The sequence below is a fragment of the Heteronotia binoei genome, chromosome 1 (genome assembly GCF_032191835.1).
Source record: "Heteronotia binoei isolate CCM8104 ecotype False Entrance Well chromosome 1, APGP_CSIRO_Hbin_v1, whole genome shotgun sequence".
In the NCBI taxonomy this organism is placed as follows: domain Eukaryota; kingdom Metazoa; phylum Chordata; class Lepidosauria; order Squamata; family Gekkonidae; genus Heteronotia; species Heteronotia binoei.
Window position 1 is genome coordinate 247216812 of NC_083223.1, and position 16354 is coordinate 247233165.

The window sequence follows — 16354 nt, forward strand, 5'->3', positions numbered from 1 at the left end:
TGGCTTTAATTTACATATGCTACCATACTCTTGCTGGGGGGGGGGACACCAGAGTTTGTGCAGGAATGAATTGGGAGGCCAAAATGGCCCTGGCGGGGGGGAAGCCCTTCCCTCCACCACAGCCCAGCCTCGTCCCCTGATGGAGGTCAGGAGGCACCACTGTAACCCTCCTCAGTGGCCAGGCCATATCCAGGCTGGCAGGTCATAAGGTCATAGCTGGGTATTGCCATGATCCTCCTTAACTAGCTGCACTGTAAAGTGGGGCAAGATGGAGCTTCAAGACAGGTAGCCCTCCAAGGCAGTGGCCCAAGATGATTTCCCCCCCATAAAGTAAATGGCCAGATCCACCCTTAAGCTGGTGGCAGCATGGAGAGCCTAACCTCTGAAATCATGCAGAGTGCTTCTCAGCTGTGCACTCCCAACTTAGCTAGCTGTCCCTGACCCAGCTGAGTGGCAGATACTTAGACAGAGAGTTAAAGGCACAGAATTGAATGAAAAATAATTATTGTTTATGAGAAATTTGACGTTTTCTACCTTTAAAAAGGTAGAAAATAGAAAACATTTGACAATGGCGAAAAGTACAAAAATCTGCAAAAGATGCAAATATTCCTATCTTGGCAGGTGCCAGAGGTGAATCCAGGCAGCATTCTAAAGCTGATGTGCATTGCAGTCTTCTATTGTTCAAAGTGTGGTTCAAGAATGGAGTTCAGATTTTTCTTCACAACCCTTTCCCCTTCTTGGGTCAGAGGTTTTAAAGATCTGATGTAAATCTCCAACTTTCAACCAAACAGGAGCTTTGTTGCAAGAATTCAGGTTCTTCTTATTCAGTTGACATAGGCTGTTTACCTAATTCAGTAATTTTTCAAATAGCCAGAGAAATTAGGAATATGCAGTCAAAGTGTTGGCATGCTGAGGAAGGCAATTTTTAAGTAATACACCTATTGGGTCATTTTTTTGGGACAATTGCTCACTTTTCACCGCTATCAAGGTGCCAAAAAGGAACTTCTAGAAATTTACAAAACATTTAATTTATTTGTTATTTATACCTTATAAATTTAATTTATTTATGATATTTATACCATCTTTCTCACTGAGACTTTTAATGTTGAAACAAAGAAGGAATGAGCAGTTAGCTTTCTCTACCAGTTCTCACACCAAGGGAATCTTCCACATTTGAATATCAGTGGAAAGGTTTTCTGACAAGCTGAAGATGGGGTAGGTTTTTGGCCTGTAGGTAAATTAGAGTTGGATCAACTTAAAATGTCAGCCAATAAAGGCTTGGAGTATTGACAGGCAGCAAGCAGCCATCTGTGACTTCAGGAGAATTTTTTATTCTTTCAATGTGCCACAAGCAAAACCTGCATCAGGAAAGAGCCAAGAAAGGTTGCAGGCATCCGTATATGATTGCACACTCCAGGATATAAGTGCCGCCTCTCATCCATCAATGCTTAGCAATCCTCTGCACAGTCTATAAGATGGATGCCTTCTCTTTTTATCAGCTCCTCAGGCCTTGCTGGAGCAGGTCACAGTCTGAGCAGCAATGTCTGGCTGATCCAAGGCAGAGATGAAACCAGGGAAGGCCACGTCCCACATTCCAGCCTTTAGATGATGTGCTGATGTGAGAACAATGCCAAAAGTCAGGCATATACCAGAAAATATTGTGTTTGTTTATTTTGTTTATAGCCTACCTTTCTTAATGAGACTCAAGGAAGATAACAAAATATAGAAAGCAATTCAGTGAGACAGCATAAGACATCTAATAAACAATGCAATAGAAATGTGATTACGGAATTAGAAAACAGTGCAAACAGTAAACTTGCTAAGGTATGACATACCATAATGCAGAAAGTGAATTGCAAAGGTAGAAGGTAATGCAGTAAAAGCAAGGTGAAACATCTTAATATGTATTGCAATAGACCACAGTACTATTCTCTTATCAAAGTGTCCTCTCAAGCTGTACGGCAGTTCCAGTACTCTTATAAAAAGGCCATCCTGAACATTTCTGTTTTGCACATTTTGCAAAACACTAAGTGTGGGGGCCCTCCTGATCTCCTCGTATGGTAGGAGTGCACATGTTGCTGATCTTACTCATTTTTCCCTGCCATTCTTTGGGCTCCGAATAGTTCCCTGGATTGAGCACACCAAAGGTTATGATTTCACACTGGTGTGATTTACATGAACTCTCCCTTTAAAAAAAAAAAATTTTCCACCAGGGCAAACAGTGATTTTTGGAACCCTCTTGGCTGTGATTGTTGTAAGGCAGGGAGTGGGAGCTTGGTGAGGGTATTATCCTGTAGGCTGCAGACTCAGAAAGCAAATACTTTTTCACCCATTGCATTATTAACTCATTAGATTGTCTCCCATAGCTCTGCTGAAGGGCGCTAACTTAGATGGATTCTTAAAGGGGGATTAGGACAATTCATGGTGGATGCATCTCAACACGAAAGTTGCCGCTCTAGCTGTACCATTGCATAGCCTTGTTGGCGTATTTGCTGGTATGCTCTGGACTTATGAGGCTTAATGATAGACAGCACACTGACTTGTGCTAACTATTTACATTTATTTACAGATATACAAGTTATAGTTCTGGTATGCGCTTTGACAAAGTGCTTTGCCAGACACCACGTTTGAGAGCAGAGGATACACTGTATAAGCTCTTCCCGGTTATATACAAATAGCTATACACAAGCACCAATCAGCACACAGTGCTGAGTCATTCTGCATAGTTACAAGTACTCTGGACAGAACCGGTATGCACCTGCTAAGGGAAGCTGTCAGGAACTGTCACAGATCATGAACTGTCATTTGCATTAGACTCCAGCCTGAAGTCTTACTAGCAAGCATATGCTGACAAGCCTTTGGTAATGTGGAGTTCAGCCAGGGAGGCAGGTTGCCTCTGCACACCAGATGCTTGGAATAGTGGAAAGCCCTTGTTCTCATGCCTAGTTCGTGAGCTTCTCAGTGGCGTCTGGCTGGCTGCTCTTGGACAAGATGGATTTTTGGTCAGATACAGCTAGGCGGTGTTTAAACTAGACTACCTGCGCTCCTGTTCCCTCCAGGGGCCCACTGGCTCAACCTGGACTGTTGGGTCTTGCTGTGTATGGAGGAACTGGTCTGCAGCCCAAGCATCCTTAGAGTATCTTACCTAGTTTTTGAGCATGTCCTGTGAAAACCAGGTATAGGTCAGAACTGCACAAGGCCAGGCATGAGCTAGATCGAAATGCAGACTTGGCCCAGAATGCTCTTGCTGGACACTCATCTCAGAAATTCTATTTTACAGATAACCAGAGCTAAAGCCAACTGGGTTGCATACATTTCTGCTGATGTACAATCAATTGCAATTGTTCTCCTCCAGTAAGGGAGTTGATTTGATAATAGCTTTGCCTTAAAAGGTGCAAATCTGGGATTGCTACTTTTGCCTCTTACATGTTCACCATGGTGTCCCCAGTGTGTTCACAAGAAGTTACTCTTAAGCACTTTGCATACTGGTGGCACTTTATAATAACAGATAGTAGTTAAATATGCTGCCCTGTATGCTTGGAACTCTCTTTTGGAGTATATTCCCTGATGCCATCTCCCATGCCTTTTCCATGAAACCCTTGCAATTAATTAATCCCTCATTCATCATTATCAATTGAAGCAATGCCTGAGTACAACCAACTATGTCTCTCCTCTTTCTGACTTTCTCTGAACCTCAGTATTGCCACTCTTTCCTGGTGAGCTGAATCCCCAGCTGATGCTCCAGGCATTTATTTCAGGGAATTTTTTCTTAAATTTGGATCTGACCCTCCCCTGTGTGTTCCGCACTTCCTTTGAAAAAGGATTGTGCAGCCATGTCATCTTATACGTCATTAGTGACAGAACCTCCTTTTTTTCTTGCACACGTGCAGTAATGTTATAACATCAAAACATTGTCCAAAAAAAAGCTGAATGTATAGTGGGGAACAGCATGGTTGCCACCATTTCAAAGGTCCCCTGCTCCTCCCTAGTTGCCAAGTAAAAAAATGGCTGGTAGTCATTGAACTGGATACATCAATTCATAACACTGTCATTCAATAATTATGAAGCACACTAAATGTGTCCTCGTGTACTTCATCAGCGACAGAACCTCCTCTCTTTTCTCATATGCAGTAATATTACAACATCATAACATTGATAAAAAAAGAAAACACACTGGGAGCTATAGGGGAAGAGAAGTGGTGGAGAAAGAATGATGAAACAACACAGGTGTGTGGCATCAGAACTTGCCCAACAAAAAAAGAAAGGGAAAGGAACTTAATGGACAGGTAATTGCACAGAGGAAGGCTACATGAAACCTCACTGTTGGTTTTGTCCCAACATTTTAATGTTGCTGTGTTATAATGAAAAAAAATCCATGTTGTAATACAGTCAACGTTATGCTTTTAAAAATTAGCAGATTGTTCAGGGGACAACCTATAGGAGGCAGGAGGGTAGTGAACACACAACACTGAGAACACAAAAGCCCGTGAGAAACAATGCTCAAAATTGGGAATTCCTTACTGGAAAACTGCAAGTTCAGATCCACGGGTGGGGTGGGGGGGATCATGAGAAAAGTGGATTTGGAATAGTTATTATTATCATCATATGGGATTGTGTATAGTATAGCCGCCCAGGAGTTCCAAAGATTGTCCGGCAGCCTGAAGTTCTAGCTCTTTTAGTGTTATACACCAGTAGGTGGTGAGCTAGACTTGTTTTTTTGGACTGAGAGAACTCTGAAAGAGCTGTGACAAGGTCACTTCATTTGGAGGAGTGCAGAATCAAACCCACTTCTCCAGATTAGAACCCATCACTCTTAACCACAACAGCATGCTGGCTCTCTATTCAGATTTGGAAAACGCAGGGTAATGGGGCACTAAATGCTGATCTACATGTAGGGAGGCAAAAAGTTGTGCAGAAAGTTTTACAAACTTTGATTATTTAAGAACATTAATGCAGAGGTTTGAACTTGTGTGGAAATGGTCTCTGTCTTCCCATCTCTACATCCTGAGACATTTCAGTAATTGGAGCTGACCATGGACAAGCAAAGGTTGCTCCTTGTGGCGGGGACTTGTCTTTTTGTTAACATTACTTTGCAAAGCACATGTACAATGATATTTCTGCCTAAACAATCTTAAAGGCATCCCTGTCAATAAAATTTTTTTACAGGCAGATCACTTTGACAGTATGCCAGTGAAACAGAAAGTCACGTCCTAAACACAAGTTCTGTATGCAAGACCTTCTCTTTGGTTTCTTACTCTTCTCCCAGACCTTTTTCTTTTCTTTTCTTTTTTTGCTTCATTGTTTTCTGAAATGAATGCTGAGCTGTCACAGCTTTCTGAGCTCATCAATACCAAGCAGGCAAGGAGAGGAACTGAATGTGGGTTGCATATCAGCATGGCACCAGCTTAATTGTACTGCATTTGGGTTAGCGTAGTAAGTATCATTGACAAGACTCCATCCCAGACAGGCGCACCATCGACTTAGCTCGCTCCAGATGCCATTTGTGCTCCCACACTGATGCTGCTGACAGAGCGCTCCAACAATGCAGGATATGTCAGGCTGCTTGGGGAAAACACTGGTTTTTTTCTGTGTCCTGGAAGAAGCCAGGCTGCTGCCAGCAGTTCTGATTTGGGAAATCACACCCTGACTGAGGGCTTCTCCTTTGAAATTTTTGGCCGTAACATTCCTGTATGTGTGTCCCTAGGCTAGCACACTTGGCATGCATTTCACAAGCTTATCTTCAGTGATGTCCCCTCTGGCTAATGAAGCTGATTTTAAGCTGACTGGAGGCAGAGATGGCGGCAGCAGCAGCTGGAGTAACCTGGAGTTTAGCAGAATAGAGAAAATGTGTTAGTCAAAAACATGCTAGTTGAGGAGGAGCCAAAAAAAGCCACCTCAAGCATCCTGCAGTGTGTGTTGTGGGGGAAGGGGCACCAGCTGTATGTTGGGATCCTTTCTTAATGAAGGATGTGCTGTTGATTCCCTGAGAAGATTGCTAAAAGAGTTCTTCCTTCCTTTGGAGCATGCAGTTACAATTCCAGAGGAACATTTCTGGAAGTTAGGAGCTGTACCTGGTGTGTATCTGTAGGGCGACTATCAAATTGCACCACATAGATTATGCTTCATTGCCCACAAATGCAGACTTGATTAGTTGAATGTCAATCTGGAGCCATCCCGCTACAGCAAACTCAATTATTTTCCTTAAAAAGGTAAAGGTAGTTTCCTGTGCAAGCACCAATCGTTTCCAACTCTGGGGTGACGTCGCATCATGACGTTTTCACAGCAGACTTTTTTACAGGGTGGTTTGCCATTGCCTTCCCCAGTCATCTACCCTTTACCCCCAGCAAGCTGGGTACTCATTTTACTGACCTCAGAAGGATGGAAGGCTGAGTCAACCTTGAGCCGGCTACCTGAACCCAGCTTCCGTCAGGATCAAACTCAGGTTGTAAGCAGAGCTAGTACTGCAGCTTACCACTCTGCGCCACAGGGAAGCAAATTGGGGGGAATCTTTGGCGGAGAAATATTTATAAAATCTGTATGCCTTTTGGGGGATAATCTCCCCCCTTTTCTCCTCCCCTCCAAAAAGCAACCCACAGAGATTGGCCTAGGTTAGGACATGCAGGTGCCTCCCAGCTGTTTGTGAAGGCCAGCAGTGAAGGAACATCCTAAGAAGGGGATCTTGCTGTTTGTCTTCACTGGAGCAGCTCAGGGCCTTGACTGAGTGCCTGACCATGCCAACTGCTGGCACTGCCCAAACTATTTGCAAGTGGGAATTACAGGACCTTAGAAGCAGAAACGTCCCTCTGCCTTATCAGAGGCCTTTGTTTGGGTTGTTTTGGTAGCTGATGTGAGGTCACCAAGTTTGCTATTAGAGGGAACAGCTGGAGGTCTGCAAAGAACTGTGGGTAGGTAAACAATTTGGAAATTCCCCTATCCTCCAGATTTCTGCATCCAGGATTCAGTAAGCTCTCAGGGTAATTTCCATCCACCTTTTTTCTCACTAGCTTACTAAATAGGCTCTCCAGGTTCAGAGGCAGTAATCTAGTTGATTAGGCTAATGCCATTTGCCCTTCCTAGGGGCCTTCCTGAAAGCATATCTCTGGCCTTTGTGGGAAGGAGAATGCAGGACTAATGCAGTCTTTCTTTGATTTAGCAAGATTCTTCTCTAGGCCTGGACAGAATCCTCTAGGCCAGTAGTCCCCAACAAGATGCCTGCTGATCAATATTCCCTCTAAGCCATGGAATCCTGTGAGCAAAAATTCTGCTTTGTGAGCTACTGGCATTAAAGTTGTGAGCTACTGCATAAATTAAGTGTGATCTGGGGCCATTTTTCCTGAGCTAAGACAAAAATGTGTGAGCCAGATGCTAAAAATCTGTGGGCTAGCTCACACTAACTCAGTTTAGAGGGAACACTGCTGCTGATGTGTTTTCAGTGTCCAGTGGCTTCTTTCCCAAAGCAAAAGGCCAAAATTTGGCTTTTCTTGTTGTATATCTCATTAGAGCAAGAAGCGTTGCAGAAGACCCCAGAATGCAGGAAGCACTCATTTGGAGATAGCCACTCCCCACTACTACACCGCAGCCTCTGCAGCTAGCAGAAGTGTCCTCCTGCTAGCAAACAGAGAACATGTATGTTGTGGGGTATTAATTACCACAGCCGTAACCTATGTTCACAAGGGTTGAGACAAAATCCAAAAAATGAAGAGGAATAAGCTCGTTAATTTTTTTATTGAATTAACAGAAAGAAAAAAACCATGTTAAATCAGGTAAATAAAAATAGGGGCACTACCAAAAGGCAGTAAATGCGTATGTGAGGTACTGTGTCTGTTGTCATTTTTGCAATATACCAGGCATTCTGATCTATCTACTGCAGTTGGGATAAGGGGTTGTGTTCTAGCTAAGTATCACAGTGCCTAGGTATTTAACTTGTCTTGTGTTTTTGATGTATCTAGCCACGTCCTCCAACAGAACTCGGGTTCAACTTTGATGCAAACAAACAGCAAAGGCAGCTGATAGCAGAACTGGAAAACAAGAACAGGTATGAGGGCCAAGTGGGTGAGTGACAGGCTAGTTCCCCACCCCCATTTCTGTGATCTACTGTGCAAGGAAAGCCTGCCCGCTCTCTGCATTTCAACTCACTTCCACAGTCCTTAATTTCTCTTCCGTGTTGGTTTTCTGAGTGCTATGAAATTTGAAAGGAGGGTGGATAGCTGGGCTTGATGTGCTTTCCAACTCCACTGTGCCCAGGTAGTTGCCTTGGCCTTACTTGGTGCTAGTGCTGGCTGTGGGGATTCATCATCTGAGAAAGAGGGTCTTCTCTGAGTTTACTTCCTCCTGTGGAGTGGACTGCTAGTTTACTGGATGAGTCTGAATAGTGGAGAACTTGCTGCTTCTCCTTCTTTATTCCCTCCTTTCTCCCCAGCCATGCCATCAGCAACTACGTGGTGTGCAGAAATTCAACAGCATGGACTGTAGCGATGGCAGGAGCTAATTCCATTGAATCTCTTGTTTAACTCCATTCCAAATTAGGGAGCTCCTGCTTAGAGAGGAGTACTTATCCCAACATCGAGGCTTTTGTTACTTTCTGTTGGGGCAGCTGATTCCATCATTGGACCGTGGAGAGGCCAGTGCTTTCCCCCAGAGCAGATAGATTCTGGGCAAAACTTTGCATGAGTGCCCTGAAAATGGTTGATATAGTAGCAAATGAGCTGCTACTATATGGTGAGTCTGAACTCTCAAGAGGCAAAGCTCCTTATCTCATGAAGACTCTTGAGAGCTTATACCCTGGAAATCTTGTTGGCCTTCAGGGTGCTCCTGGACTCAAATTTTGCTCTTCTACTGCAGACCAACAAGGCTATCCACCTGAAACTATATAGATATAGATGCATTTATTTCCATAATCCCGAGACAAGAAAGCTGCATCAGCTTGGTGTGAAACAAGAAGGGCAGACCAATAAGAGGGATAACTACTCCTCTCCACAAAAGAATCCGTAATCCTACTGCCTTCTCTCTCAGAACAAGACACAAAGTTTATAAAATTATCTCTGGAGTAGAAGAAATGGATAGAGAACCTTGTCTCTTTCTCTTAATGCGCTAGAACTCAAGTGCACCCAATGAAGTTGATGAGAACTCAGATTTTCCCAGAGGGCAGTGGGCTCAATGGTATCCTCAGTGAACGCACCTGAACCTCAAGCTTTCCCAGTTCTGTATGGCCTCAAACCTTTCCCATTTGCAGTGGCCTACACTGTGGATTTGTTCTTCCCTACTACTTCATAATCCCCTCCCAAAACCAGCACATCCTTGATGGTCTTGATACTCACTGAAAATGTCAAGACAGTGTGCGTTTGCAATAAAAAAGGCCAACGCCATGCTGGGAATTATTAGGAAGGGAATTGAAAACAAATCAGCCAGTATCATAATGCCCCTGTATAAATCGATGGTGCAGTCTCATTTGGAGTACTGTGTGCAGTTCTGGTCGCCGCACCTCAAAAAGGATATTATAGCATTGGAGAAAGTCCAGAGAAGGGCAACTAGAATGATGAAAGGGCTGGAACACTTTCCCTATGAAGAAAGGTTGAAACGCTTGAGACTCTTTAGCTTGGAGAAACGTCGACTGCGGGGTGACATGATAGAGGTTTACAAGATAATGCATGGGATGGAGAAAGTAGAAAAAGAAGTACTTTTCTCCCTTTCTTTCAATACAAGAACTCGTGGGCATTCAATGAAATTGCAGAGCAGGAGGGTTAGAATGGATAAAAGGAAGTACTTCTTCACCCAAAGGGTGATTAACATGTGGAATTCACTGCCACAGGAGGTGGTGGCGGCCACAAGTATAGCCACCTTCAAGAGGGGTTTAGATAAAAATATGGAGCACAGGTCCATCAGTGGCTATTAGCCACAGTGTGTGTGTATATATAAATTTTTTTGCCACTGTGTGACACAGAGTGTTGGACTGGATGGGCCGTTGGCCTGATCCAACATGGCTTCTCTTATGTTGTTATGTCTTAAGGAATGGGAGTCTGAGAGACTTGCATGAGTTGGGTCTTCAGTCCCCTTACAGGTGGTTTCTAAAGGGTGTTAAGGAGGAAACAGCCTCTGCTATAAGGGGTGTGGACTCTCAAGATCTTACAGGGGACCCTCCCCAGTATTCTGGTTATGTGCTATGTTCTTGGTCTTCGAACCAGTAATTGTATTCAGAACAGATCATGGTCTGTTGAGAGGCCTAAGAGCTTGAAAAACTAGAAGGGATAATACTTCTTGTTTTCCTCTTTATTTGCTCAGAGAAATACTGCAAGAAATCCAGCGCCTCCGACTGGAGCATGAGCAGGCCTCCCAGCCCACACCGGAAAAAGCCCAGCAGAACCCAACATTGCTGGCAGAACTCCGGCTATTGCGGTAAGAAGAAACATGAAAAGTCGTTGCTTGGAAAAATTGTAATGGTTATAGCTGAACGTAATGAGCAGATAGAAACATGGAGTCCTACGGGCCTCCCATTTCCCAAAGGTGATGAAAATGTTGTTGTGTCATCTTCAGTCTCACAGTAACCCTGTATAGTAGGCCACCTCATCATGTACTGAACATGGAAACTGGGGGTGGGGAACAGACTGCTGCATGTGAGGGTCAGCCACTTGGCCTTTGCACTCATGGCAAACTGATCGTTCCTTTTTTAAAAAAACAGGCAAAGGAAGGATGAGCTGGAACAGCGAATGTCTGCTCTGCAGGAAAGCCGGAGGGAGCTGATGGTACAACTGGAAGGGCTCATGAAACTACTCAAGGTGAGATGTGTTCCCACCTTGCCCCTTTCAACTCCTCTAGTCCCAGCATTGGTAATAGATTGTATTTGAGATGTTTAAGAGGCTGTTCATTGTGTATCCATTTGTGGAGCTGCCTTGCACTGAGTCAGACCATTGATAGCTCTTAGTCCAGTGCTGCCTTCTTTGACTGGCAGCTGCTGTCAAGGTTTCATGCAGGAAGAGGTCTTTCCCAGCCCAGCTACCCAAGATCTGTTTACCTGCAGGTGTCTGTGATTGAACTCCAGAGGTCCTACACAGCAAAGGCTTTGCCACTAATCTATGGCCCTTGGCCAATGTTTGAGTAAGCCTATTCTGTGGGAGGAACCATTTTGGAATGGCATAGACCTGAATGATATTGTTATGCTTAGTCTTGTCATTGGTTGATCAGCTCCAGGAATTGCCTGCTTGAATGGGAGCTGACTCATCTGCCCTCTGCTTGCCCAGAGAGCATCTAAAAGTCCCACCTGGTATTTTTTCTGTGAAGATTATGCCATGTTTTCCAGCCTTTCTTAAGGGCCTTATGTGGGTCACAATTCACCTCTTCTATTCTTGCCATGACCACTCTGTTTAATAAATTAGACTGCAATTGTTTCACTAGGAACAGACTTTGCTGTTCTTATAGTTGTCAGTCAAATTCATCAAATACCTTGATGAGAATCCACCTCCAGTTTTTTAAAAGGTTCCTCTCATGAGATTGAGGGCTATTCTAATCTAGCCTCTATGTCTGTCATGCTCTCAAATCATGGCTCAGTCTTATGGAACATTTCAAGTTAGAAAGCCTGAGGTATCAAGACTGGGAGAGAGATTTCTGGCTGCCAAACACATGAAGTATTTGTGCTGGTTTAAGTGGAGAAGGCTGTACAAAATGACCAGTAATGGTCTGACTCTGCATATGAAGGCAGTTCCTTATAACCTTTTGTACCCGAGTTCTCTGTGTCCTTCTGTGTCGTTGAACACCAGTGTTGCCTGGGCATTTATGTGTGCTTCCTTTCAATGTAGCAATTTAACTGTCTGGTTTCTCTCTCTCTGTCTTTCTCATATTTTCTTGTTGTCCATGTTTTTAGGAAGAGGAGCAAAAGCAGGCAGTAAGTTGATGTCCCCCAATTTTTGCTTTGATTCTGCATGAGAGTACTGTACAATTTTCTCATTTTGTAGGCACAGAAGCTGAGGTTGGTGCAGAGTCTCCGGTGCGGGGTTGTTCATCACCCTCAGTGTTCCAAACCTGGCCACTTTCATTCTTTGTGCAATGAATGTGCCCTTCAACCCTGGTGCATTTGCTTGCTTTTCAAAATTAATTTGATTTCTTTGAATGGGTGACTAATGAGCACGTTCAGTTTATCTTTCACGGAAAGTGCATGATGAGTAAGTTCCGGACATGCAGATCCTCACATCATTGGAATCCCTTTCTTTGCATTGTTTAGCCTGATGTAGGACCTGCTTTCCTTTTGGAGGAGGGGGGATCCCGGCATTTGCCTGTTCAGTCCTGCACGAGGCAATGCATGAAAAAAATGAATGGGTCGCTGGAGGCCCCAAAGGCCTTGTGTGATGATGCTTTGACAAAGCCTTGGCCAGAACATCTGCTTTATGAGCTTTGTACCACCAGTGCAGGAGCGTAGAAGAGGTTGCCTGCCCTCTTCCTTAAGAGATGTTCTTCAACCCTCCCACTGCCAGTCCCATCCAGCATTAACTCTGAGTCTACTCCAGAGGGAGCCCTTTTCCTTTCCTGAAGAAGCCAGCCGTCTCTTCTGTCAGAACTGATGCAGGTTTCCGAGCCAGTGAGAAAGGTTCAGATTCTTGGCTTGCTGTTTTGCACATCTGTAATAATGTACACTGACGCATAGCCCAAAAACTGCATTTGGGAAAAGAGGAGGGAGATTCTCAGGTATAGCAAATGTGTGTTTCTATCCCACTATTTTATTTGTTATTTAAAGCATTTAATAGCTGCCTTTCTCCCTTGAGGGAGTTCAAGGAGGTTTACGATATCAATAAAACATTATAGGAAACACAATAAAAACAAGAATTTTCAAACCCATAAAAGTCACAGTTCAAATAGAACTGCCAGTAGTAAAAGCTAAATCAACCAGTATGCAGGCGTAAATAAAACAGTCTTCAACTGCCTCCTGAAAATCAACAATGAGGGGTCTGGGCTGTAGTGAAGGGGGAGCTCTTCCATTCTTGTGGGGCTGCCACAGAAAAGGCCCTCTTTTGTTTACTCACCAAATGAGCATCTTTAATTGATGAGATGACAGGAGGGGATCTCCCTGTGATCTTAATTCCACAGGCAGGGACATAGCTTGTAGAAGGCTTGTTCAGAAGCTCCCAATGAGAAAATCCACTGACCCCTTTAAAGCAAGCTCAGTACCAGCATTCATATGCAAAAAACTTTCTAACATGCTCATGTTCTGAGTGTTTTGTTTTGGGGAATCATCAGCATATGAACAAATTGGAGCTGGTTGTTTTGGTGTGCAAAAGAAGACCCCATAAGCAGTATTCCCTCTAAGCTGAATTAGTGTGAGCTAGTTCACAGATTTTTAGTCTCCAGCTCACACATTTTTGTCTTAGCTCAGGAAAGATGACTCCGGAGCACAATAATTTATGCAGTAGCTCACAACTTTAATACCAGTAGCTCACAAAGTAGAACTTTTGCTTATAAGACTCTGCAGCTTAGAGGGAACATTGCCCATCATAAGGTCAATATTAGAGATGCATTTGTTTCCCAGAGCTCCTGCAGTGCCACATGACTAGGCCATTCTCAGTCTCCTGCTCCTCTGGTGGGGCAAACTCATGTGTATCTGTAGAGAGGGGGGAGGGAAAACAAAGCAAACTTTTGGACCATATTCAAACCACATTTTTGCAAAGAGATTCATATTGGTATGCATGTGTCTGCTGTGCTGGGTACTGTGTTTCGCCCCCATTAGAGGCTTTTGTGGTGGAACACTGAAATTGGACTCTAGATTGGGGTCTTGGGCACCCAGGAAGCAAACACATATATATGTCATCACAAATGAATCTTGAGTCAATCTGGCCTGGGGTGCTGCACACACTTGTCAGCAACAGCTGGGTCCTGTAAGCAGTGTTACAATTTGGGACACAGCAGAAGTGTCTTGATGTGGTCTGTTAAAAATCACAGAGGAAAGGATTGTCTCTGTTTGAATGGGACAGTGAGTCTCATTTGAACGGTCCTCTTCTACTTTTCCTCTAAGTCATCATCTAACTGTTCTCCCAGCCTTCAAATACTGGATTCTGTGAGAGCCCCTGTGGCCCTGGCTGAATCCTAAGAAGCAGAATGCAAGGCTGGCCAAAATCCCAGGAGAAAAGGCTCCTCCAATAATCAGTGTTTTCTCCAAACTGCATTTGGGTTAGGGGTTTGCCCAGCCTGTTTTTCTCCAAAGACCTTGAACAGTTTACTGAGTGTTCCCAATATACTCTGTGATTATGACTAAAAGCCACTGTTGGGGTAATGGTTAGAGTGTCAGATTAGGACTGGGGAGGCCTGGGTTCAGCCTCCCATTTGGTCATGGTGGTCTCTGAGTGTTCTTAGGCCAATTTGAAATAACAACAGTGTTGCAGCATCTTAAAGTTGTGAACCAGTTTGTTGTGGTAAACACAGTCTGGAATTCCATTTGGAATCTGGGCCAGTTTGGCCAAGAAAGAGAGCAACCTGCCTCACATTGTAGTTGTGAGGATAAAATTAGCAAGGGGGAACTGCATCTTCTGAGCTCCCTGAAATGAGGACAGAATGGCTACATATGCAGCTTTCCCTGTCCTGAAAGAAATTTGAAAAGTAGCTTGAGTCAGTACACCAGAAGTCATGAATCTGCAGTTAGAACATTTGCACAACCAGAATTTGCCAAAGAGGTGACCTTCAAGGTTCAAGTACTTCCACATCAGGAAGGAAGCTGGGAAATGGCCTCATTCTCTGTCATTTGTCAGACAGCCTTATGTTCCCAGTTCATCAGCTGCTAGTTGGTACCTGCTTCTTTCAGGAGAGGAAGAGGAAAGGATGGTTAGGATTAACGCTTTCAGGTATGGCTATTTCTGCTCAAAAAACTTTGATATAAGCAAAGGCCATTTTGAAAAGTAGCAGAGATGGCTTTCAGCATGCAGTAGTGAAATGCTGCCCATCTGAGAAATGGATTCATAAGAGGCTTGGGAACTCCTGCAAATGGACAAGGGTGTGGCCCAGCCATGGCAACAAAGCTGGTGAAGAGAACAGCTCATTGGTCTCAGTTTCTGAATCCCATAGGGAAGACAAGGCCATGTGTGACCACAGTTATGGGAATGTTGGATGCAAGCAGTGCCATCTGGTCTCTTCGTTGTGTGGTAAAACCAAGGTTTTATTGCTTCCTTGATCCCAGAAGAAGAAAAATTGAAACAAAGGGAGCTGGTGCTGCTGAGGTTAGTGCAGCTGTCTATTATCCAACCAAGTTGTGGTAGGAAAAACAACCTCTTCCTTTGGGATCAGAACCAGTAACCAGCCTACTTGGCAAAGCAGGGGCTGGAGAGGTGGTCAGCTTTGGCCAGCTTCTGCTGTTGCCCTGCACCTGTCATACAAAGTGGGAGACAGCTCTGCCTCTCCCTGCTGAGGAAGGGGAAGTCTAGGAAGTTCCAAGGAGTCGATGGGCTTCCTTTTGGTAACTGAAGGTCCACAGGAGGCTGCTGGTGGCTCAAGGTGAAAGGTGGATTGTTCCCCATGGGCCCTTGACTCTTTGGCTAGAACGGATCTGCCCTGCCCAGAGATATCCTGAGCCTTCCTGAAGTGAAGTTCTCTCCTCTATCTAACCTGATGATACAGCATGCCAAGAAGATATAGTTATGGATTCTAGTCTAAGCCCCAAGGTGTTGGACGTCTAATGGAACATCAGATATGTAATGATAGACAACAGGCATACATGCACATGCTGCTGTGAAGATGGGTGAGAGCACAAGTGCCCTGTTTGGGATTCTCTTTCTGGGTATATTCCCTGCATAGGTGGTTTTTCAGTCTGCCAGAAGGCATTCCTTGATCTGAAATGGGTTAGCCATCTGCATGGCTCATTCCCCACTTGGAGTGTCAGGTCGTCTTGTAGCAAAAGAAACAGGCCTTCTCTGAAGGAACTTTCCCAGCACTCAGGATGTCATGCCAAGCTAGACCAGGAAGCAGTCTTGCAGAAATGTCTGGGTAACAATACTCATCCGTCAGGGCACCACAGGGGATGGTCAGGGGGTCATAAAAAGTTGTTTTATTAAAGGACAAATGCTGTCCCAGAACTGCTTGTGGCAGCCAAGTGGATCACAGCGAAGCTGTTCCACTTTGATACAACTGACACATGAAGGCTGCCGCAATTTGACTTGATGTTCCACAACACAGAGTAAGCCTCAGCACAGGATGGGCTGTTTGTGAAGAATCCTCCACACAGCCTCAAGTAAATGTTTTCTTTTTAAACCATCTCTTCTGTTTTCTCTGGGATGTCAAGGATCACCACATCCAGAGTTTGGAGCTGTGGCTGTGAAGACTCGGTACTACGGTGAAATTTCTCGTGGAGTGGAGGGGCTCAGGGGGTGGTTGAGCTCAGGTTCTGATT

General features: G+C 44.4%; 1 protein-coding gene across 4 annotated transcripts in view; it reads left to right on the forward strand.

Moving 5' to 3' along the window:
- DTNB (dystrobrevin beta) overlaps positions 1-16354 on the forward strand; it is a 178728-nt gene that overhangs the window by 128680 nt on the left and 33694 nt on the right. For 2 of the 4 annotated variants that reach the window (XM_060250852.1, XM_060250868.1), the window contains 4 exons: positions 7950-8035; positions 10279-10392; positions 10676-10772; positions 11855-11875. In XM_060250852.1, the coding sequence (XP_060106835.1) occupies positions 7950-8035; positions 10279-10392; positions 10676-10772; positions 11855-11875 (318 nt within the window). The remainder of the gene's footprint in view (positions 1-7949; positions 8036-10278; positions 10393-10675; positions 10773-11854; positions 11876-16354) is intronic. The other 2 variants (XM_060250860.1, XM_060250876.1) reach the window with 1 other exon arrangement.